Raw genomic sequence first — 26,127 nt, 5'->3', positions numbered from 1 at the left:
TGATGTTATGAGGGATTTCTTCTAAATGCCCACTGTTACATATGAAAGAGAATTATGATGCTAGAGGAGAGACACAACGGTAATCTACCCTCATGATTCGGAAGAGAAGGTAACTAACTTCTTCCACCACCTCCACTCAGGAGGGAACACACAGGAGGGCCAGTAAATCAGCAAGTTACCTTAGTTATTCAATTGTAACTGCAACAAGGTGACAAATGAAGCCTTGCCTACTTGACTCGCAGAAAATGCCTTCTTACCGTGAGACGTTTCGAGGCATCCACTTCAATCATCCCCCGCAAAAGGTTCTGACAGTCCGGAGGGATAAAATGTGGCATGTGGAACACTCCACGTTTCACCTTCTCCAACAGTTGCCGCAAGTTGTCGTCATCGAAAGGCAGGGCACCCTGCAGGGATGTGACAGAGTGGTGGATGGGAGAGACGAGTAAAAGGGAATTGGAGAGGGCAAAAGGAGAAAAGCCAGGATAAACATAGTGAGAGAATGGAAAAGAGGAAGTCAGCTGATAATGAATTATTATAACAAGTGAAAAAACCTTTTTATCCATTGAAAATAAATAATTTCTTAGTGCTGCTGTATTTTCTCCAACATAGGAAACAAAACTGAGGACATAGGTTTTTTATTAGGCTTTTAATTAGAAAATGACTACCAGTATAAAACATAATGCAAAATATGAAATTGCCTTTCCAGGCAAATTCACCAAAGATGCATGGATTCACTTAAATTCAGCTCAAGCTTTTGATCTGCTGGTATTCCTCCTGGGCATACTTTCACAGCAGCAATGTTTATCGTCTCCTTATTTTTAATCTTCTTGAGACACATTTATTGCAGACATTGAAAAGGAGGTGAACAGCTTTTGAGAGACTTTCAGTAAAGAACATCCTGTTTCTGATGGAGCAGTGAAATGACACAGCTGAAAGAAACCCTAACCAACATTAGCCTTTGGAAGCAGCAGACGTTCTACCTGTTTAATATACTCCATCCAGTTGCCATGCTGTGGTCAGGTCATCAGTTCCTATCGCCTCCCTACTGCAGCTCACTTACATGAACGGTTTGAGTTCTTTTTAGCTGAAATTGCATTTTGAATAGATCATCAGCTTGCCACAAAAAGCAGCAAAAGACCTATCTTTGCTGCAGGGACAAAAAGGGAAAAAAGAAGTTGAAATCTTTAGGGTAACTCCACCAACTGAAGTTTATACCCTTTTATAGCAAGTCTGCACCTTCCTAGACATTCTCACTTCCTCCTTTCACTGCCTAATTCTAGTAGGTGCCGAGCTTCCTTGATTTCCAGGATGGTTTGTGGGAAGCTGCAAGCTGTCAGCTGCTGTGATAATGAACCTTTAAGTTGTCAATTCTGGCACTGCTCTTACTACAGTGAGTAGTGCATCTGTATAAGCAGTCCTGAGTCTATGGTTTATGGAGACCAACAGCTCCATTTACAGAAGTCTCAGAAAGCCCACCCGATGGCAGCCGCTACTGGGCACTATTTACTGTTGTTTGTTCATTCAAGTGGCCTCGAAGAGAGAGTCTCCCTGTCTTCTGTAACCAATCTCCTGAGTTACCTACTTTTTTCCTAACTGTTCCAGACTTAAAGGAAAATCAATTCTGATAGTTCAGTACTTTGGCTAACATAATTTAAGCCATGATGAAGTCAGCAAGGCTGCTTTGTGGCATTTCCTGAAGGTAACAACTACAGCTCTTTTATTACTACCACCTGCTATCATAGCTTGAGACTTTTTGTAGGGTTTGTCCTGACATAATTAACTGGAGAGCTCTGCACTCTCTGTCAATAATAGCCTTATTTCAATCGTTTTGCAGGCTCATGTATATATGTAAGAACAGATGAAGATGCAGCAACAGAGAGACACCAAATCTTGACAGAGAACCTCCCTGAAAATGAAAAGCCCACTCCTACAAATCCTAACCACCTTGACACATTCTCTCTCCTGTTCTTACAAATTCAAGAAGTTCTATTAAGAGCTCATTATACAGTTCTATTTTATCAGCCATGAAAATAGCTGCTCAGGAGCAATAGATGACCTGGTGCTATCTAGCCAGACAGTTAAAATTCTTCCCTTGCAACATCAAGATAAAAAATCCAAAACTTCAAAAATGTTAGTGAATTGGAATGACTAAAAAGAAAAAAAGAGTAAGACTGGGTAAGGTGAATTAAAGCATCATACTGAGATTACGCCAATGTATTTCAATTTGGGCCATTGAAAAAATTATCAGCATTTTTTGAAACAAAAATCCCCTAAATTTTTCAAGTATTTTAAACAAAAATAATGTGCAGAATCTAACTCTTAATGTACACTGTACAAGTGCTTTTGTTAAACCATTTAAGTGAAGTAATTAGGTTTACTAATAAATGTACAAGAACATAAAAATTTGACTTCAGGGTTGTTATTTTTGTAATTGTAGATGATAATCTGAACTATTATAGATACAAAAAACTTAATACGCACATAAAATCTATTCTTATATACAGTATTCAATCTGTACATCATATATGCTTATATGAATATAAACTGTATTTTCATACATTTTATCACGGAAATTGATAACAAATGCTGAGCCTATCTGCCTTCAGCTGGCCGTCCAATTGTTGTATGTTTAGAAGTATTACATTACCACTGCAAATCAGAATAAATTCCACAGAGAATTGAAACTTTGATCGAAAGAAGGATAAGTTGCAAGATACCACATTGTGAATACTAAAGAAAGTATTACTGAGCCAGATGGAAACGAATTTAAACTTCGTACTACTGGCTCAGTTTTATATTCCCAACTGTACCAAATTAAAATGTAGCTCAATACTTGCATGAATCAAAATTGTTGCACTCAAATCTTCTTTTGATAAAACACTGCAGTTAATGTACGCATATACCTACTGGAATGCATATATACATACAGCAGAAAAAAACAAACACTTCCCAAACCCAGCCATATTTTGATCCTGTGAAGGACAACTTCTTTGACACTCTCTGTATGCTGGAGTTGTAACCCTGCACATCCTTTCCAGTCAGAAAATGTGCTGCAATATCACAAGACAACAAAGAGCGTTTATGGAGACAAGTTTTTGATGTTTGTCTATGCTCTCCTGTGCAGGGTAGCAGCATTTCAAAGAAGCGGTGAAATATTCCTCATGCTTTTCCTTTGGGACTGATGTAGAAATAAGAGGAAAGGATGCAACTGAGAGATACAAAAATAGGGGAACTAAAAAACCCCATCTGTACATGATGTCAATAGGATCGCCATTAAATACAGCAGCATTTTTTGATTTTTCTTTTCTTTTTAAAGTATAGCGCAAGGAAGATGACTCACCACTAGCAATGCAAATAAAATGACTCCGCAGCTCCAGACGTCTGCTTTCCTTCCATCATATTTTTCTCCCTGCGCAGCAATGACACAGAGGTTCAAAAGACTGCTCACTAGTAAACGAATTAATTAACCCTGAAGAATAAGAGAGGGGAGAATGGGAAACCCCACATTTCAACTCAGCCACCTGCTTCCCAAGGTGGTCTGCCCAACTAGGAGGCCATGACAGAGCCCATTAATTGAATTTTTATGAACATCAGTTTACAGTCTTATCTGGGATCTGTGAGAACAAGCTCAGAGCTGGGGAGCAGGACAGGAATGGTGGACAACTCAAACAATTAGAGCTGGCACTTAAACAGCATCAGAGGTACATTAAGGCTGTCAAGAAGGTGTTTTTTAATTCCCTGGTTCTTCAGGGAGCTTGTCACCAGCCACATTATTTTAGAAATCATAGTATTGTCTGGACAGTCTCTTCTGTATTCTTCCTGCTTGGCTTTACGTTAAAGATATGCTTTAAAGGAGGCAAATCTTGGTCACGGAAATTTTGGATTTATTTTCAGAGGACAAAGGGATAGTAGAGGGAAAGGATAGCTCATATAATTTAATGGAAACCAACATCACTGATAGCCAACCCCCGTTCTTCTATTGAAATGACAGCTACATCAGAGACAGGAAAGCATAGGGGACTGTATCCCCTGGGTGGAAAGATCAAGCTAAACGAGGCCACTGTATTTCTGTCTGATCACATGGCACAAAGCGTACTGTGAGAATAACACACGATCATTTCCCCCATATGGTTGATGTGGCTTGATTCAAGGCTGAGCCAAACAAATTAAGCTGTAGTTACGTTCCTTGTGTCCTTTCCAATGCTGTCTGCCTTGGTCAGATTTTCTGTACAGAGGGACTATCTGTGTACTTGCAATGAGTGACACTTTAAAAATATATTTATACACGCTCATGTTAACCAACTTACCCGGATGACTTCAGGGCAAGCATAATGTGGTGATCTGAAACACAAAATACAGTCAAATGAGCATGTAACAGCCTGGTATTTATGGATTACCCGCATTTCCATTTTGTTTAGCAGAATCACGATTAGTTTGCTTATACAGAATGCAAGTGTGCAAAACTAGCACTTTTTTCCTTACCTCAAGGAGAATACGTTTCTAAGAAACTCAGAAAATCGTCAAGAACTAGTATAATTAAAAATTCTATGGCCCTACTATGAATTTCTTAAAAGTGAGGAAGGCATATTCTGTGCCTATACAGTATTCCAGCCTTCTACTCCCACCCTTTAACTTGGCCTTGTGTCTAACTAGAAGGAAGGCGCATGCTGCACAGCCTTTTATAAGAAAAAAGACGGAACAGTATTTTCAGACCAAACACATGCATACCTAAACCATGTCTTGCATCTCTCCTGCTAAGATTGCTCTCAGTTACTCCAGCGGTCACAAAAGCTGCCAATACATGATTTCAAAATGCAATTTTTTTTTCTTAAAAAAATAAAAATAAAAAGGATGGAGAATAGTACTATTACCTACTGAGTTAATATATTCTTTTTGCATCCTTCTACCCATATATCTCTGGTTTGATTCCTGGCTGAGAATAGTTAATTACTTCAACTTGCCAGGTAATCATTTTAATTCCTAAAGATTATAGCCACAACTATTTATTTTATAGCCTTCATTAAAGTAAATTGACAAGTAAAAAGGGATGCAAACTGTCTGAGACCTGTGTGCAAATCATGCTATTGTTTATACTGACACTTCCCAGCAATCCCTAAGCCTGTCTTCATTTGTGCATTTGTTTCTTGTGACAAATGTAATCATGGCTGGGCAATACCTGTCTCACAAAGTAATGAGCAAAACAGAAGCACAGTGAGGTTAGCTTTGTGCTAGGATGCTACACTAACGCCCAGTGAGACAGCCCACTAATTGAATTTCCATACACACTACACTTATCTTAGGCAAAATATCATCCCGTGGGCATGCAATGCCCTGATTTGGTATCACAGCTTTTGGCAGACCATGATAATAAACTCAGGGTACACTTGGGACTGCAGCTACCTTGACAGCAAAGCTTAAGTGAGAAGAGAGGAATGCAGTTGATCCCTCACAAACTGTAGGAAAGGTGGAATTCAGAAATTCAGTACAATATTTAATACCCCTCTACCTGCCATTTAAGTGGTTAGGTATTCTAACCAGGTCTAATCTGCTCAGCAGTGATCCTAAGTGTCTTAATTTAGACTGGATTTTATAAACCTCGATTTGAGAGTCAAACAGACAATGAAAAACAGAGCCCTCCCTCAGACAGCTGGCCAGAGTTGGCCCTTGGGAGACCAAGAAGAATGGACTTGCACCTAGTGGGTAGGACAGTATAGCTGGGCTCTCTTGGCAGCTCTGACACTGGCAGCCATATGGACATGGACAAGGTTACTTAATGTTTTTAAAAGCTGCAGCTAGCCAGAGTTTGAAAAAGGTAACCAGAACCTCACCATGAGTCTACTCTACTCTCGACTAAAACAAGAGCAATGCCACCACAGCTTTCATACTTCACAAGTTTGTATGACTGGAATCACTGGGATTTGTACAAGGCTTTAACATTTTAGAGCAAAAGCTTCAACAGGAACAAAGAGCGTGATCGCAACAATAATGAAATAAAACTAAAGCAGTCAGTAATGTTAATAAAATTGTTGCTTCTTAACTAAGCGGGGGCTGATGTGTGGGACTGGCAGTGTATTGTTGGACACTGCTGGAGAGAAAGCGAAGCCAGAGTGAGACACCAAATTGCTTAATGTTGTGTATGTGTTCCCAACCCTCCAACGTACCTTGCCTGTGAATTTGCTTCTTTATAGCAATCCAACAGCTACTCTACACCTGTTCTTTTTAGTACCTCAAAGCCTTAACCACTGAACAGTCATGTCACTGAAATAATGCATAATTTTACAAGCTTTTAGAAGACAAGTTAAATTACTCTTGTGAGAATGCTTGACTAGTGGTGTTGTCTTTTCTTGATATCGTAAGAATGGTGTATAGTGTACAGGCCATCCTTAAGGTACACACAAATCAGAATTAAGGAGCAGCACCAGAATTGGAACTGCAACTCAGGACTGGGTAACCATAGCCAGCTGTCACCAGTGCTAGGTAGCTTAGACAGAGCAGTGGGAGAAGGCAGTATGGGAGCTGTACAGAAGGTAGTAATGCAAGTACAATTTGGAAAAAAACATGGTAGCAAAAAAAGTATAAGAATTACATCAGATCATGGACATTCACTCAGTTTAGTTACCTCAGAACAGAAAAACCAGTTCTAACATGTTCTATATAACCGAGTCACCTTAGGTTTATTGGAAAATACATCAGGGGTAACAAAGGAGTGAAGACACTAGGTAACCGTTGAGCTCCTGTCATTTAGTGTCTCTGCGTTTCTCAGTCTTACATGTATTTTAGTTTCTGTCAGGTATGATGCTACCATTGCCTTTCCTACAGAAGATGAGTCACAAAGACACACAGTACATTAAATGGCTACTACAGGTGGTGTCTGTGGCTGAGCCAGACCTCTCAAATCCTGCACAGTATCCTGTTCAGTTCAGCATCATGCTTCAGCACAATACTTTTTGGGTGGCCATGCCATCTGGGGTGCACTGGAAGAGTCAGTACCTCAATTTGCAGAGTGCTTCTGAGTTTTTATTTGCATATGATGACTCCAACAAAGTTTTCAGAACTCTTAATTGTGGACGTTGAGCAATGCAAAACCACCTTGACAATCTCCTGTGCTAACATCTTTGAAAAGAAGAATCTAAGCATTGTGAAAAACCCAAGATAGGTATGTACCTATTTATGTGCCCCACTAGCAAATGCACTTAAAGCATTTAACCTTCCTGAGGTCAGCTGGGGTGCAGTGGAATTTGCTACATGTCTTACAAGGCACCAGTGAAATTCTGCTAAAATCTAGGAGAATGGGTGGAGAAAATGCTATAATAAATCCTTTGAACAAGTTGGATTGATTCAATCATTGAACAGCTGCACTGCAACTGCCCAGAGAGCATGGGTTTCTGGCATAGCCATTCTGAATACTTGCCAGCACACACTCACTAGATATCTGCAGCATTATCTTGGCTAACAGCTCTAAAAGGGATCCTCTGGCCAGCCAGAATCCATAGAAAACTCATTTCCATGCTGCCAATCACAGAGCAACTTCAACTGCTTTAAAGAGAAAACTCAAATTTAATCAAAAATCAATTTATCTTTCTACAGAGTCATGAATATTTCTTTGGCTCTTATCACTAATTATTCAATATACGTGTGTCAAGAGCAACATTCTCTGCCTCTTCCCTTAGGCCATCTCCTCATCGTTCAGCTACATCTATGTGCAGCAAAAGCCACAATCTGCCCTTGATAACAAGTAAGTATATCACTGAGCAAGATCAAGAAGCAGTTGCTGCCTGCGGATACTGCTGCAAAAAAAGCACCGATGTTGGCAGTGTTTATTTCAAGGGTGATGTGGATCTTCCCAGGCTAGTCTGCCTGAGGCAGGAAGGGCTCTCTGAATGGTCATTCACAGCTATGACTCTAGGTCACAGTAATCTTAAGGATCCTGGGGGACCTTAGCAAAGCATTTATGTGGGATTTCAAACAAAGGAAATAAGCCAGAGTGCAATGGTGAAATCCAGGACAGCCCTGGACAGGTAAGCCAGGCATTCAGAAAGAAATGTATACATCCTTGATGTATCTATCCTGAATTTCATCTGAGAAACTAGAAAAGTAGTTCTTGATCCACGCACATCAAGATGCAGCGTGGCTACTGTAGATATGAGACAACCAGGGCCATACGTTCAATGCAGATGTAATGTGCCTGTGACCCACAGGTCTCATTACGTAGGTAAGAGAGACCTGCACTGTGCACACACAAATCAACTGCCCATGCATGTATGGTTTACCTGGGAATACACAGTAATTGCTCTTCCAGAGAAGCAGCTGGTTGATAAAGAAGCACAGGAAAAGCTGTGCGAAACCTACTCCACAGTGTGACAAATTAATGTATTACACTGCCTGATGAGTTCCCAGGTCCCATCAAAGATGAGTATCCATGCCAGGGTCCTTTGGTCCCATGCCTTAAGATGGTACTATTTGGGGAAGAAGAAAAGCTTTGAGTGCCATTCTTCAGGCCTCACAGCTGGAGGCAGAGTTTCTGCAGAGAGGGAGGAACAAGAAGTCTCCTTCTCTCTGTTTTTCTTATGCAAGAAGTTTCCTCGATACAGAAGGTTGTTACAGGTGCACTGAATTCCTCCCACGTCTAGCTCCTTTTTGCTGTTGCTCGGATGCTAGAGTCCCTTCTTCCCCCCCTGTTAATCACCATCTCCAAGCTGGCTTTCAGATACAGAAGCTACCTACTAGCACAAAAGGCTGCCTGTGCTTTCCCACCGTGCTGGGTAGCACAGGGTTGAAGGAGATGAAGGGGAACACCGGAGTAGCAAAATAGATAAAGGGAATTCTTCAGGAGAAGGACATATATGTTAGAGCATCCGGAGTGGAGAAAGCGACAGCCACAGATCACACAGGAAAGTAAGACAGGGAGAGACTGAAGAAACGGTTCCAGTAGCAGTAAGTAGTTAAGGGTGCAGTGAAGGCAGTAGCTGTAGGTAGGGCTGTAATTAAGGTAGTAGCTGTAGTTAAGGCTGAGTGCTATTTTGCCATTAAAGCTTGAACTCAGTCATTTATTCAACTCAGCTTTACAGGAGAAAATGCAGCATCTAGCCCTCAGACATCTTACAGCTGTCTACTCCTCAAGCACAGTTACATTTTTGGGGAATCTGCAAATCAGTTCATTAATTAATGTATCAGTTCGAATTATTGAGACTTGGAACCTTTAAGAGATCTTAATTTTAAAAATGAAACTTACCCCTGTATTAAAAGGGCGTGAATATTGCAAAGTTAAGTATTCAAAAGTTAGGAACTGCAAAAATAAAGCTTGAAGAGGTTGTACTTGTACTCCGCAGGTAAGTGAGGGTGGGGCAGTGGATGTGGGGCTGTCCCCAACGCCTCTGTTTTACTTGTGGCTGAAGTTGGAACGTCTGTAGCAATGTGAGGGAAGTTTAGTGTCGTGAAGGACAAGCTTGCGATAGAGGCAGCTGATTGACATACTGGGAGAACCAGACCCTCTCTCTGCCCCTGCCACATAATCCGTCTGTGAAAGAAAATGAACACGTGCCTTAAACTGAGACATTCACAGGTAATTATGAGTTGCAGGTTCCCCATTTTTCAAAATCACAGTGCGACACATCCAAAGTTTGATTTACAGTATTTATAAGAACATGGAGCAGCAGCTGCAGTCGGCAGGCACTCTGCTCTCCAGCTAAAGGACTGTTATCAAGCACTAAGTGTTGTGAGATATTAGGCCCCGGAGTATCCAACGGCACACTCAAAACTGGTTGATAATTTTGAGTTTCATTTTGCAGAATCACGTGTCCTCATATAAATGGAGATAACCAGATCAATGTGGCAAATGTAATATGAAAACAGTATAATTAATATTTGTAAACCTAAGATACTACGGTGAAAATCCTAGCTAGCATTCATAGCAAGGCCTGAATGCAGTGAGCAGAAATGATGAATGGATCCATAAAATGAATGATGAGTAAAAATCAAACATTAAATAGCTGTTTATTCAAAAAAACATACCAGCCAAACACCAAATGAGGCAAAGATTTGTCGGAAAAAGCCTGTACAAGCTTGTGATTAAAGGCTATATCCCAATGTGCATGGGCTAAGTTAATGCTATACTGGCAATCTGAAGAATAGCACATCTTAAATTCTCAGTGCTTGATTTCGCAGACTTAATGCTCTTTTAACAAACCTTGGGATGTATTATAGGTGAGGCTGGTATTAATAGTTACTAATAAGGTTGCCTGGTATTCCCCTTTGTAATCCTCATTTTAAGTTGCTTATGATTCATCACTGATTTAACAACTTTACAACAATTTTCCTTGCTTTTCATCTGCCTCAGACTGGTTTCATGCTTGCGTGTGCATGCATGTTGGTGTGTATAGGCCAAAACATTTCCACTATCTAAGTCTAATCTAAAGTAAATTTTTTTTCGCATAAAAAAGGAGAATTTCTAGTATCCTCAGCTGCAAAGGGAAAACCCGAATAGATGTTTGCATTCTCTAGAAAAATTTATTCAAACTGCCACTACAAAATTGCTGTTTGTGTTTACTAGCAGAAACTCTCTAAAGCCTCGGGATCAAAATTCTACCTGCACTGGTAACACTTCACGGAACAGTATTTCCACCTGAAACTGATACTATGAGCTGCTGTGGCTGGGATTATCACAAGGTACAAAACTGTAAAACAAAGCGAGGGCAAAACCAACAGGAAACACATCTAGGACTGACAGCAGCTGACTGGGACAAGTAGGTAGGGGAAACTAGAGCTGGAACCTAGTGGAAAAGAGAAAAGGATATGGGATTTGTGGCCAAGTATGGAGCAGAAATGACTGGGAGAAGTTGGCAAGACTATAGTGCAAATCAGGGAAGGAGATGGGAGCGGAGTGCTGGGAATGGAAGCTCTTGATGAGATGGGGTAAAAAGTACTAATTCTGGCATTTCCAATTTTAAGAGCCTAAATTTGCAACCCTAACAATGACTGGATGTAGGACACTTGCATATGTTTTAGACACCATGCACACATTTATTATAAAGGAGAAAGAATATGTGCAGCATCATGTCTTGTCATTGAAATCAGAAATGGTGCTTGGACACTGAGGTGTGTGGCAACTGAATATTTTGAATTATCTGCTCATCACAGGTGTGCTGACACACTAAATACAGACGTAAGGGAATTAGGACCTAGATGATCTCTGGTAGCATGTCTAACAAACGCACAGTGCATTGGTTGTTAAGAATACCCTGAGCTCAAAAAAAGCCAGTAATCAGTCCTGGTGAGAATATGTGCGCTTTTTTTTCTGATAGAACCAAGCAATCTGTGAGCCTGCAAAGTGTTGCTAGCAATTGCTAGGGAGACCTGAGAGCAGAGGATTTGACTGTGCTGGGGTTGGAAGTTGCTGTTTTCCTTCATTATGGCACCAACAGGCACAAGGCTTTCTTCTCACTCTCAATAAAATCATGATCAGCCATCGCTCTTCCCACATGCACACAGCTTTCTGGATCAGGCCAGAGGTTCCCTGTGGAGACACCAATATGGGGGAACTGTTGCATACAGGCAGTTAATCGTGGGGCTGTTAGCAATGGCGTCAGTCTCCATACTGATTGCCTCTGCAGAGATCAGGTCTGGTGTTGGACTGAGCTAATTTACATGTCAGCTCTTGGCAGGATAGACAGATTTGCAGGCAAGCAGCACAGACACTAGCACTGCTGTGGGCTCTCGGTCACCTGGCAGCTTGTAGCGATCTCCATCCAGTAGGACTTAGTGTTTCAAAGCTGTGATGAGTGAAACGGAGAGGTGAAGAGGTGGCAAAAATTTACTTTGCCAGGTTTATGTAAGGAGCAATGGGGAATTAGGAAGGATCTTTACAAACTCCCATGAATTGTAACTCAACACTACCCTCTTTCAATCCTCCATTTTAGCCATACGCCCTCTTAGTTCAAGAAAAGGGAACAAGGTCCAGGGAATGTCCAAATCCTTTCTATTTTTCCAAGACTCCTGTAGAAATGACTGCAATTTATGTTCAGAGCAACTTGGGCACTGCAATGACTTGTTAGGATGGAGAACTGAAGCACAGAAAGGTAATGCATCTTGTCCAAGACCACCCTGAATGCCTTCAGCAGAGACAGAAATCAAGCTCGGATCACCTGGGTCTCAGTCCTGAGGTTTAACCAGAAGGCCCTCACTCTTCTTGTCTAGTGACAATTCAGGATGGATTGGACAATATCTACCATTCTGAAACACTGCGAGGCAGCATGCTGGGAAGAATCGCTGTGAAAAGAGACAGGGGAGTGTCTCTGCATGCCATTGCCTGGAGAGAGGTAAAGAAGAGGAAGAGTCAGATCTAAAATGATAGAAGCAGCATCCTACCACATCTTCCACTTCCCTCCTGGCCTGCTGTTTGCTCACAGACCTCCCCTGCTCCCGGAGGAATGCAGAGACTCACTGTGTTACTTTGGCATTTCAAGGACCATCCCTCCATGAGATTGCCTTGCTGTGCAATTTCTGCAGTAAGCAGAAATGTTTCTGCAGACCCTACACACAGCTCCTCTTCCCCTCAAGCACCTAAAGACACATTTAAAACCATTGTTTATTCCTCTCTGCTGTGTATATGCAGGATTTGTGCAATATACATTTCTAGTAATGGGGATTCATTACAATGAAGGCCCCATGTGCAGTCTGTGACAAATTATGTCCATGAAACAGCAAGTCCATCCTTACCTCCCTCTCCTACACAAACACAACTGCATTGAACTTCTGTTGTTTTCTCCAGGTAGCCATCAGTGCTACAGAAAACTGTGCAGATCCCAGAAAACACTGACTCTGAGGTATGCAATACAGCATACTTCAGGCTGCGTGATTATCTTCATGAGGCCAGTCACGGCTCTGTGGTGACCTAAAGCATACCCAAACTTTGGACTAAACTTAGCAGCTCGCTTGTGACAGCAAAGAATTTTTGACTGCACTCTAACCGCTCTGCTGTACTGACAAAGTTAGCTGCATCACACAGCTCAAGCCCATCTGATCCTCCCACTCTGACTGACAGAAATACCTGGAGACTCCTTGCGTGACTGTCAATGGAAATGTTATAGTTTCATCTCATTATCAGTGCTCACAGCACAGATAAAACCATTCTGGAAATTAACTTCTGGGTGCATGGAGGAGCATCTCATTAAAGCTCAGTACTCAGCCATGATTCACTCTGTTTTGTTCCTTTTCATGCTGGCTGAAAGCACCAGCTACAAGGGTAGGTAAAACTGTTGCCTTGAAAAGCTCTGAGGTTGGTTACTGTGTGTGCTCCAAGGGAAAGGGAGTTATAACTGGATTGCCTTTCTTTGTGAACAGTGTGGCATATTGTTATATACTCCTTCCTTCCTTCCTTCCTCCCTTCACCTCCCAAACCAGAGAGATCACAAGACATCAGTATCAGCCATGCTGGGCTCCATGCCAGGAGAATTAATGAAGTGGTGTAATAGCTCACATGGAGGCCTAGTGATTGGCACCACACTTAAAATGCATCTGCAAGGCAGGAGATCATAGCATAGCTGCTGTGTTCTGTTTATTACAGGCACGTCGCTTCCGTTCCATTGATTTCTTCATCAGCGCGTTTTAAGGCCGCAATGTGGGGACTGGCTCTGCTTGAAGCACGGAGGTTTGAATTCCAGCACAGCTCATGGAACAGAAGTCTCCCTTTGAGACTCTAGACCTGGATTACAGATCCTGGTGCTAACAAGAAAAGGAACCCTACCGAGAGGTTCCTGAGGAGTTTGAAAAATGGTACAGGGCAATGCGAGACTGGGTTGGTTTTTATACTTCCTCTTGTTTTCTCATGGACGGAAGAGGGAAAATTTTATCTAAAGAGTATACAGGCTTTGTGGTAACTGCAGGGAGGACTTCATTTCCTGATCTAAAGCAGAGATTTGAAAGCAGCTACAAGCAATAGATGTGCAGACTCATAGCTTCTTGCTTTTCATCTCTGCTGTTAAGAGGTCAAATCTTGACTTGACACGGACAGGAAGGAATGGGTGGGTCACAGTGTACTCATTAACCAGGATTCGACCACATCATGAACTTCAAATAATTCTGCTATCCATTATTCATGACTTGGAAAGCAGAGCCATACAGCTCAGGACTGAGAGGCAATGTCTGGGCTGTACAGGGAACCACGATGGCTCCACATCTACCCTGAATCGCCTTGGTTCAGAGCACAGACTGAAAAAACATGGACTGTAGCTGTCTGAGGACAGGGCTGGGATGGGGTCATCAGATTCACACTACCAAAGGCCAGGAAGAGTAGGTCTGTAGGGGGAGGTAGAAATCTGCTGGTACTGTCTGCAACTCCAGTTGCTGAGCTTGCTGTTATAACAAATTCAGACACAGCTAAAAGCTGGCGTAGCGGTGCCAGGCTGCAGCAGCTCGATGCAGCTGCGGCCCTTGCCACAGCTCACTGCGGCAGGCCCCTGCACAGTCAACATGGCGCCAAGCCATAGCTATGGGGGGCGGTGGGTGGAGGGGCACGGTCCACTGGTGCCCCTAGAGGCGAGGGTGATGAGAGGGCACTGCCCCTGGAGAGCACGTCCTGTCCCCAGCCAGGCACCTGGGCCTTGCTCAGTTGTTGGGCTTATTGCTGGCTGCCTTGGAAATTCCTATAAAGCTCCTGCTGGCAACTGAATTGCCATGGAAATGTTTTTAGATTCCCCTGCAATATTCCTCCAAGCAGTCTCCTTTGTATCTGCATTCACGCCCTGCTTGTAATTGCAAAGGACCCTGCTGCCTCCCTGTCAATCCTGCACGTGAGCTGAAACGAAGCAGCGTGGAGCATGAGTAGGAAGAGCTGCAAGCAGGCAGCCTAATCAGGACATGGAAATTCCATTTCAGATCCCTTACATTTGTTTTTTTTCAGGCCCACAATATTTTTAAAGCCTTTTGTTGAAACAGCCAACACTACTGCTTTCAAGTCCCCAAAATTGTACACCCAATGAAAGCAAACACACACCAGCGTATGCGGACGAATCCAAACCTGAAAGCCTTGATTCTTATATCCATATGTGACACCTACAGAGGCCTGCTTTTCACTTAAAAAACCTTTCAGCCATCTTATACGCTACTGCATCATATCAATTTATTATCTTTCTGGGAAACAACAACGCACAGTGTAAGTCTCCAGGTCTTTATTGAAACTCTTACTATAGACAACTTTTATGTCAGGCATCTACCATTGATTTTTGCAGTATGTTCTGAGACACTCACCCACAACTGGTTTCTAACAAGCTGTCCCCAACCTGCAGCGATGCCATCCCAAAGTCTGCTATCCGGATGTTGTTCTTTTCATCCAGCAGTAAGTTTTCTGGTTTTAAGTCCCTGTGGCTGTAAAGAGAGGATCAGAATTTGAGTTAAATTATCCATGACAGCTCTCCCACTCCAAAACTTGTTCTTTATCCAGCATAGCATCCAACGTATTACACTTCAATTTATTTCAGTTTTTTTCCTGTCCCAGGTAGGAGAACAGACATAGCCAAGATCCAATCTTTGCAATACTCTAGACCGTATCCCAGATGCCCACTCCTGATGAATGCAATGCTTGATCATGCAGGGCCCTGATAGGAAACGAACACCTTCAACTTCCAGTGATACCAACATGATCTGAGGGAGAGAGACTGAGGGAAATAGGTAGGAGGAGAATTTCAGCTTGGATGTAGGGCTGATATATTCCATCATATGCCAGCTCCTTAAGGTAGGAGGCAGCACCATCAATATATTCTGCCAACAACAGGAAACAAAATGAGTGATATCTAGAGAAAAAAACATCCTTGGTGTAAATGCTACTGCAAAAAGCCCCTATTAGGAGTTGTTTACAAAGGCGTATGGCTTTGAAATAAATTTGAGTAATTAGCTCTGATGGAGAAATCCCTCAACCCAGCACTGCTTGTAACTGAGGCTGCCAGCAGTGGACAGGAAGAGAGAGGATTCCCTCCTTTCCATCAGAGCTCGATTCTCTTATTATTTGGCAACATAGGAAGAGCCAGGCAGCCATGATCTTCAGGATGGCAACTCCTGCTTTAAATCAAAGGTATGATATATTGACTAATTTATTAATCTCCATTACCCACAGCCAACCACCACTGTGCACTCATGTCTGCTTTTAGTACTCGAAGTGCTTTTGTACAACTATTACATTTACTTGATTTTATATCCAAAACCAAAAATCTTGCACAAAATTTGTGATGACTTTGCTTTTTTTTCGTTTTTACTTGCAACTCTTGAAGAGTCACGGAGATGAAAGAAGCACTTTAGGCAGACTAAAGAAGGTGGTCTTTTCTTGTTTTTGCTTATGAATAGGCAAAATGAGTCTTTGATGTCTTGCTAATAAAAGGTCCAAATACAAGCACTCAAACCTTGCAGGCAGAACAGCCAGCTTTTGTGACCAGTCAGCACACAGACCTGTGGGAAACAGCCAGCTGACAACATGTGTGAGTGTCAGGCAAACAACAGTCATTTGCAACCATGGTTCCCTAAAACCTGTTACCATGACCAGAAACTGAACTCAGCAAAAGAACAAGCATTAGGATAGTCTAGTCCAGTGACACCCATAATGGAAGGCAGCCTTATCTTCATGCCATTCCCTCTTCATTTTTTAAGACATTCCTCTAGCACTCCTCATGCACGCAAGTGTAATTCTACCTCTGTATCACTGTAAAGAAAGGACAGTCTCTACCCTCTCAGAGAAACATGAGAGGCATGACAATGTCTTGGAAATGATCTCCTCTGATCTGCAGAGAAGTCTGGAATGATCAGTTAGAGACAACTTGTAAATAATGCAGGTCAATTCTATTGCAATCCGTGCAAAACCGGAGCACGCTGTAATAGGACACCCGGGGAGTGTAACAGATATTTCTAAATGAGACTTTCAGCAAAGCAGCACACATTCAAAGCAGGTACTGGTCATTTACCTTACCACTGAGTCCTATGATCCCTTCCCCCTCATTTTTTAAAAAGCATAAAATTTGGTCTCCAACCTGGTGTAAACATGATGAACCCTGTGTGTTAAAGCGGCCTTGTTAACCATGGGCAAACAATCCAGTAGATAATGGAGCAGCATGATTCAGATTTGTGGATACTTTCATCTGACAAAGCAAAAGGTGCTTTATCAAATCTTATAGAAATCAAAGTTTTGAGGTAACTGAAGATTTATTAGCCATATAATAACCAAGATAGTCATACCTACTTGACAAAAAAGCAGGAGATGAGTGACAAGGAAACATTGCAGAGGCAGTGAATGACCAGTTAACGGCCACAAAAAGAACACCTGCATGCTAATGTCAAGGATAGCAGCCCCGGACAAAGGCAAGACTGTCAACATCTGCCAAATCTGAACATGCTCTAGCCCCAGCAGTGAAATGGAGTGGAGAGCCCACAGTCCTAAGGCAAGCTAGGAAAGCTGGACACTAATGAGACAGTAGTGTGTGATTCAATCTTTCCTCCAGCAGACATCCTGGACAGTTTTCATCTTACAACTGGTTTCATTAAAAGGGTGCTGGGAGGATCTCATCCAACTGGGGAGATGCACTGAAGTTCTCCTGAGGACTAGGGCTCAGTGGCAAGTAACAGCTCCCTGTAAAGCGAGCGGTGCTTGTTTGATGCTATGAAACAAGAAACCTCCCCACAGCTCAAGTTGAGTTTGTGTCCTTCTATTGTGCGTGTTTTTTTGGTGGCAACAGTTGTTTTTCAGTCTTGGCGACTGCTCCTGGCTGATTGATGAACAGATGCATGGTGTATAAGCTGAGGGTGTTGCTGCCCATGCCTGTTCCACTGTTTGTGCACTGGCTGGTATCATATATACATGTTCAGTCTATAGCAGGCACACTGCCGACATGTGCCCTTTGCACCTAAAAATGGAAATTCTTTGCTTATCCTAAAATTGTGTGGGTTTTTTAGAGAGATGAGAACTTGAAGGAATGATCAAGGCACAGCATGACCTAAGCACAGGATATCCACAAGCATTTCTCCAGCCTGGATGTATGCTCACTACAAAACATCTCATCTTATTTCAGGAAAATGGTGCAGCTAAAGTAAATGCAAAAATGCTCCCTTTCCATGCCTCAAAGCTACCAGCCTTAGCAGACCTGCCACAGCCCCAGGCTGGAGCAGAATGTATGTGAACCTTGAACTAGCCCCACTCCCAGACCAGTGAGAGGTGGTGAAAGGGAAGGGATGACCCCTTTGAAAAGGACGACAGTATTCATTGGTGGAAAGGAATCTCTTCCTCCGCATTTCACCCTGTCTTACCATCAGTTGGAATCCACAACACAGTTTTAGTCTTGGGTTTTTAGGGAGGATCAAGTGGGAAAATGAGGTTTCTATGAAGTGGCAAATGCATTGAGGGTATTTTTGGGGGAGCCACTGCAAGAGAGAGAGAGGAAAAAAGGGGTGCCACCATCCCACATTCCAAATGTGGAGTAAGCTTCACCGCACTGTGCTGTGCAATGGTTTTCCATGAATGATCACCCTACATGGGCTGATGGCGGTACTTAGGCAGAGGTCCTGACATACCTCCCAGAGAGCATTTTGAAAGCCTGAAGCTGGGCCCTGGGGATTTGCAGGACTGGGAGAGTATGTGTGAAAGGAAATCTGGAGTGGCAACAGACATTAAAGCTTTTTGGGTTTTTTTTTTTCCCTCCAGACACTCACCAAAGTAAAACCAAATTATCAGCTCTTCTATATAGCTCACTGAGCGGAGAGGAGAGTGTGGACTCTGTTGAGAATCGTTACATTTATTGCTGACTGGGCCCTAAAATAAAAGAACTGCCATAGGGCAGTTTTGCATCTCTCTGACCCTTCTCCATCCCTATTTCAACACAGTCCCTAGTGCCCAGTATGGATGATTAACATAGGAATTTCATGGCAGCCTGAGTATATTTTTTGTATTGTGGCAGCACTCTTCTCAGAGATCAGGGTACCAAGCGGGATCAGACAGTGCTTGCACATTCAACCACATGAGAATTTTAGGCCCCAATGAAAATTTTCTTCAGCTGGAACATTTCTCTGCTCTCCATCTTTGGACCACTTTGAATTTGCCGAGGCAGCACCCTAGGGGTAGAAATCAGGCCAGGAGTTTGCACCAGAGTGGCAGAACCAGCATCACTGCCACTGGCAATGAGACTTCCTCTCTGCATTTGCATTTCCCGTCTTTGTATTGCCAGCTTTTCAAATGCCAGAAGGAAGGGAGAGGAGCATATGGGAATAGGGAAGGCTTGTTATAACTTACCTAAGAGCCCAGCAGCCCGGACAGCCTCATGCATTCATATTTGGAAATAATTCACTTGTGCCAAAATGAAACAAAACAAAACAAAAATCCCACTGTATGTGGTAATTACTTGGCATTAATGGAACATTGCAGAGTAAATGCATTTAATTTGGTCACATTCCAGCTGATCTCTCTGGCTCTCCATGTCTTATATGACCGCATCAACTCCTCTCTCTGCAGGTGAACAGAGGACTCGTTACCCTTTTGTTGTTCTAAAGGCTCTAAAGCTGTAGGGGCTTTATCACATGGCTGGAAAATCAGAAGAGAAGGAAGCAGCTCCTTTACTGACAAACACGGCAAACTCTCCTATTGAGCCCTGCATATGCTGAGAAAGAATATGAGAGAGAAATGCAGCACTGCAGAAGAAGTCAGCGTAACCCTGATCCCAGGGTGCCCACAGATCGCCCAGAGCTCCTCAACCAAGACAATGGAGCAAAAAGTTAGCTCCAGCCGCCTGCATACGGCAGGCTTTTGAAGGGAGAGCGTGTGAGTGAAAGGGAGCCATTAAACAAGCCATGACAGGGGAATCACACAGTCAGACTCTTCGCAACATACATCTTTTACAGATTACAACAAAGGCTCTACAATTCCCTTGCAGCACAAGACAGATACAGAGAGAGGTCTGAAAAAATTGTCCCATGGAAACAGGCACAGTTCTTGGAGGTGGTGCACAGAAAATGAAAGGCACACATATGCGTTAACATGTCCCAGCTTCCCACTTACACACTAGCCATGCTTGCTTTCTGGTCGCTCCCTGTGATGCTATTCAGACAGCTCCTCTAGCTCCCTCCATTGCCTTTCTAGGCCGTTCTCCTGCTCTGGGAATATCCCCGGATCTGTACTGCAGGCAATTGCAGCATACATAAAAAAAGAGAAGTAAAACACTCTCTCCCTGTCAACTGAGGGTTGGCAGAAAATTTTTGGTGTATAGACAGACTCCAGATCTTAGATTCAAAGGAGCTATGGCAAAAGATTATGAACTAACCCATTATTTTAAAGTGATTTTTGAGCTGAAACGTTCGTATCAGTTTCTATGACAACTCATAGTAGGTCACAGATTTCTAACCCAAGAAACCTCCTAATTGGAGTAGTTGCAGGTCATTTGTACTAATCAAATTGTTGGCTACTTTGCAAATGCTTTTCTTACTGACCCCAAATTCCCAGAAGGGCCAGACCACAGAATAATTGTTCTGCAGTATGCCTCTTAAAAGTGCCTGATGTGATGCAAATAATTTAACAGTAATAAGTAATAGTATGAGAAACAATATTTTTAATTTTCTTGAGCAGAAAAAGCCGTTCATCTTATTTTCTCTTGCTTCTGCAAATCAGATATGGATGTGTAACTTGTATGTACCTACAGAAGAATCTTTGTTTAGAGCCATGGTTGCTATGCTCAATTTTAGTAAGTTTTCACAGAATTCTGCAGAACAAGTAAATATAGTTATAGCTACGTAAAAGGACAACTTCTATAAACATATCAGGAGACCTGGGAAAGGGTTTGTATGCATAAAGCCTTGCTTGCTTTTTAACAATTACTTCCATTGATCTATTAAGATATACTGCTCTTCCCCACCAACCTTGCATCAAAACATATATTCATACATTTCAAAGCCAGAACAGACTGTCAGGTCTGATCACCACTGCTGTACTTGCCAGAGAATGTTACCTGGTGATGCTTACAATAAGACTATGCCATTTTTGAGTTTCCAGTGGCTTGTATAAAGAAGTAAACTTACAACAATACGTGTCTTCTGACTTTAGCTTTGCCTTTGGCATTGGAGCTGCTGTACTTAACGGCTTTTCTCCAGTTCCCTGTACCAGGGAAATTTGAAAATTCTTCACTGTTTTAGAGTGAGTCTCAATCACAGATCTGAAGCTCCTGGATTCAGGCAATGATTGGTGAATCTCAGCTCTCAACAGTGGAAAAAGGTACCTTCCTCACTTCTGATGGTCTGAAAGAAAACTTGAAATCCTAAAGACTCAAGGGCCAGAAAAAAACACATCCAGAGACCAATCTTATTAAATTCCACAATTTCTAGACCATTTTCACATTTGGAGGCCTTGAGTCATGATTTCAAACTGTCCAGCTGCTGCAGTCTTAAGTGTTCGATAGACCATCCCTGCGGAACACTATAGCACACTCCTTATAAATGAAGCAAAGCAGAGCAGGAGTCACTAGGAAGGTGGCACTATCTGACAGAACGTGGCATCTGGCATTCTTCAGCTTTCTGTGTTTCTTGAAGACACCCCAGATTTCTCCCTAAAAGTATGCTTCCTTTACCGACAGTGCTCTGCAGCTCCTGCCTGCAGGAATATACCAGAGATTTTGCCACTACTGCTGTGAAATCTTGAAGCGTTATTTTATAAGGAGCCTTTTCCCCCCCTGATGGGAAGAACACAAGGCGAAGTCAAACAAAGCTCTTATTCATTGCTTCAGCCCTCTAAGTCACACACCCTCATGCCTACGCATGCACACACAGACACACTTCAACAAGAGCCTTGTGCGTACTCAAGCAGGCACAGCCCCAGGCAATGAAAGGAGAAAGGGCCCTAATAATTGTCATTTATCAATATTCATAAAGAACCTGCCTTAACCCCCTCTTGTGCATGCTTGGGAAAAAAACACAAAATGAAACCCAACCAAAATAAAAATAAAATGAAATACCCATCTTGCTGCTCATTACCGCAGGGGATTTCCTCTCAATGTCATCACTGCCCTGTGCAGTAATTGGCATTATCTGTTATCTCTGAAGCCATAATAAGGTTTGCCACGGGGCATTTTCTGTAATCATATTTTTATTTGTCAGCTTGTGAGATACAGACACCAAATATGAGCTTGACCAAAGCAAAAACCCAACACACACAAAATACGCACGCCACCAATCCCAGATCTTGCTGGTGATGTCACACCCAGCCAATGAGGCGCGCGCCAGCTCTCCTCGCCCGGCTCCCACCCTCCCTTAGTGCTGCAGCATTCCCTCGCGCGAGATAAAAGAGACTCTTCCAGAGGAAAGCAAGGATTTGTGACCTAGCTCGATACGTGCTCCTACACTGTTTCCGACAGAAAATATAGCCAGCGCTGAATTAGCTGAGAGTTCTCCCACAGTATGGGGGCAGGATATTCGAAAAGGACTATTGATTTGGGGCACCCAACTGACATATCTTGAAAGCCCTGAATTTAGGAGAGCAGACACCCAGCATTAGGTGAGTGGCAGCTTAGGAAAAAAAAAAATCAGTTATGTCCAAAGAAAACTTCCTAAGCTAGGATGGTCTTACACTGATGTCCAAAGAAACTCAGGTTCCTCTGCCATTTCTTGCACCACCGCTGAGCGCGTCTGCTCCAGACACTGCAGCACGGTGCAGAGCCCTCGGAGCTAGCAGAGAGGAAGAGCTGGAAGCAGAAGTAATAATGCTGCATCACTGAGCTGCATCACCGCTCTGCTTGCCAGCTCAGGCAAAGCAGCAAGGTAACACAGATATGCTGTTTGCAGGATCCCACGTAATCCCTCTGCGCAGTGCTGTCTGTTCGCATCTCATGGTTGCTTCTGGTTCCGTAGCATGGCATGGTGCTATGTACACAGAAAAGCCCTTAGAGGACCCTACAGTGGGTTACCTATAAGCTTTCCCCCATGGCCATCCTGTACCAGAAAATCCTGTAAGTGACTGCACCTCGGAGTGAGGTACATCAAATCTTCCCCCACTGTTTCCTTTAAGTAAAATAAGAACAGAAAGCTTATACTTTTTTAAAACAACACACAAACAGACTTAAGCTCCAAGCCTATTCTGCTTCCTTGTCTGAGCTGCTTTTTTGAAAACACCTCTCAGATACAGGCAATCTCTCCACACAGTAGCAGCAGAAGCCTTTTACTGACGGGAGGACTGGGGAATCCTTTCTGATTCTTTGATCCGGGAATCCTGGTGCATCAATACATTTTGAGCCATGAAAGCTGAATGTGGTTACATACTGCTGTGAAAGTAAGCCATGGACGTTTCACAGTGTTTTGGGAGGTACAGAAAGAAGATGGGACCATGATACAGGGCTGGGGACACCAGGCTATCAATCTATTCTGCCAGTAGGTTAGAGGCACCCACATTTAGTCATTAACTAAAGCAGAAGCCTTCATTTTTCAACATGGTCATAACTGGATAACCTGGCTGATGAGATGATTTGTCATTTCATTGCCCCACGACAGGACAAGGTCAGGCTTCATTGCTTAGGAAAGCACATTAACTTTTATACTTACATACACGCACTTACATATATTTATGCATGCTGTGATTTTCAAAAAGGGTTTAATGATAACTGTGCAGAATACAACACAGAATCTAATGTAACACAGACCACACAAGCCTCAGAGTGACCTGGAGGGAGGGAGAGCTTATGATTTACTGCTAACTTATTCAGCACCAGATGCTAGTCGAGTGGGAGTTGGCAAGGAGACAGGGGATTTACTTCTAAACATGACTACTGCCCACGATCCAGTATATTTAACAGAGGAAAATGGATTCCTCAAGAGAGATGTGCACTCTGCCTTGGAAATTCCACATATCGTTAAACCTGCAGGGGCGCTTGTCTGTCTGACAGCCTCACCATGATCCTCACTCAGTTTATTAAAGTTTGACATATCAAGGGGTATCCATCACAAGCCCAAAGGACTAGTATGTATATGCATGCTTTCAGAGAAACTTCTATCCCAATGGAGATTTGTATTTCTCTGAAATATGCATTTGGAAGAGTAAATAATTTCTCTTCAGTTGTACTTAAATATTTTTGAGTCTTCTTGTATTGGGTCTCTTAGTGTTAAGCCAAGTAGGGAACAGAAACGTATACGTATGCAATCCACCAGTGGTTACACTGCCCAGTGTACATAAAAAATAACAGCTGTACAACCTACCAAGGATTATGCTGATTATAAGAAGGTCATGATCACTCAACCCAGTTGATTAGCAGGGAGGAAAAAATGTGGAATTCGCAGAATAAAACTTGTTAGACCTCTCTGCCAACAGAGAAAATTTAGATCCTCTAGTTAGGACACACAACCTGCTCTGGGCTCCTCTGGGAATATCTCTGACTATTGTGCCAGGTAGGCATTGTCCTCAGGACCTTCTCACCCAGAACCACCACCTTTGAACTGCTTCTTCTGCTAACAGTATACTCTTCTTAATATATCCTCAAGAAAGGCTCTTACTTCCCTTTCCATTTATTAGAAGTATGCTCTCTTTCAGATTAATATTTCCTGTTGAAATGAGTCAGAGCTGTAGAGGGAGGGAGCTAAAAGAGCAGGTTAAATATTTAGGCATCCATTTTTGCTGTGGCCATTTATGCTGTGGACGTCTGTTCTCAACACCAAAACTGGGGGTACAGAAAATCACTGTATGGCTACTGAGAAGTAACCACACAGTGATTATGCAAATCTGTCTTCTGCAGTATCCATCAGTGGCCCCCGGCCTCCTGGAGGGGAGCATCTACCCCGTGTCTGAGGGGAGCATCTACCCCTGTCTGTGGCTATGGAGAAGCAGCCACACAGACATAATGTAAATGGTCTCCCCAGCCAACCTAAATCTGAGGAGATGCATTTCTGAGAAATGAGGAGGCAGTTATGGGACAGCAGCTATACAGAAACCCTGTGCTCAGACCGATTATAACAACTTTATTTCAGTATAATTTCAATTACATAAACTTGCTGAAGATGAAGGAGAGACTGGTCTAATTTAAAACATCACCTGAAAGCACAGGTTAAACCACACTTGATGGTTAAATCATGGAGTTAGTGAGTATCAATAGCAGACAGATCAAGGAAATTCTCCCCTACTGGAAAGGAAATTAAAGGTAACAGTGACTCAAATGCGCAGAAGGGACTCAGTGAAGGTTGCCAAAAGGCAGCAGGTTTCCAAAAACTGAAGGAAGCCATAAAATGACTTTGCTGTATTTGTAATTGTCCCAAGTTTCTTCAGGGATTCATTTTGTTATAGTGTATGTAATTCTCAGTTATTAGCAAGTGCCCCAAGAATGATGGAAATTAAACTGCTTTTCCTTGGTGGTTTTGGTTTTCCTGGTTAAAGCATTCCCTGTGAATTAGTTCCCCTCCAGTGAGAAATGATGGACAATCTTCTCCATGAAAAGTCTATCTGAGACTGGTGCACTATCTCACAGATGGCCAAGAATTAAAAAATACATCAGCACTCTACACAATGCTTTTAGAACTTTACAACATCAGTTACCTAAGAGTAAGTAAAAGTATCCACAAAGAAGAACCCTTTATTCTGTGCTTTTATGTAACAGGTAACTCCCATTGGAGATGGCTGTACTCACCATATTGAATGACTATGGCAGAAGTCTAAAGCAGAGATGATTTGTCGGAAGAACTTCCTGGCTTCTTTTGGTGTCAATCTTCCCTTTTTTACAAGATAGTCGAAGAGCTCCCCACCTGACACATGTTCTAGCACCAAATACCTAGAAAATAACAAAGCCAGGATTTTGTAAGCACATTATCATACCAACCCCCTCACACACAGAGAGTTATATACAAATACCTATATTGACATGCAGACATGGAGAACACTTCTGAAAAGAATAGTGGAAAAGAATCAGAAACGATTAATATTTTTAACAAGGGTTCTGCAAACTTCAGACATGCCACTATTGGATTCAGTGTTCAATATAATAGTGAGGGATAATCCAGAAGCCAAAAATTACTTAAAGGACCAGGAGAGGAAGAAGAGAATAATCAGGTGTAAGCTTTCACCGTAGCTCTTAAAGCTACTGTGGAGTGAAACTGTGTACTAGGAAGCATCAGGTCCCTTAACCAAGCTGACAGTTCCTTTATAAA

At 42.5% G+C, this 26,127-nt stretch overlaps 1 protein-coding gene across 1 annotated transcript; it reads right to left on the bottom strand.

Moving 5' to 3' along the window:
- Positions 1 to 257: 257 nt before the first annotated feature.
- Positions 258 to 25,751, bottom strand: LOC104618509 (serine/threonine-protein kinase BRSK2-like; the record flags this gene model as incomplete). The annotated part of the gene is made up of 5 exons (XM_010284129.1): positions 258 to 404; positions 3,341 to 3,409; positions 4,308 to 4,341; positions 15,244 to 15,360; positions 25,611 to 25,751. Coding segments are annotated over 5 exons (508 nt in total), but the record flags the coding sequence as incomplete, so codon positions are not given.
- Between the last annotated feature and the right edge of the window lie 376 nt (positions 25,752 to 26,127).

This window comes from Phaethon lepturus, unplaced genomic scaffold (assembly GCF_000687285.1).
Source record: "Phaethon lepturus isolate BGI_N335 unplaced genomic scaffold, ASM68728v1 scaffold20183, whole genome shotgun sequence".
Lineage (NCBI taxonomy): Eukaryota > Metazoa > Chordata > Aves > Phaethontiformes > Phaethontidae > Phaethon > Phaethon lepturus.
The sequence above is the reverse complement of the archived record's forward strand: the minus strand, read 5'-3'. Positions and strand labels throughout refer to the sequence as shown.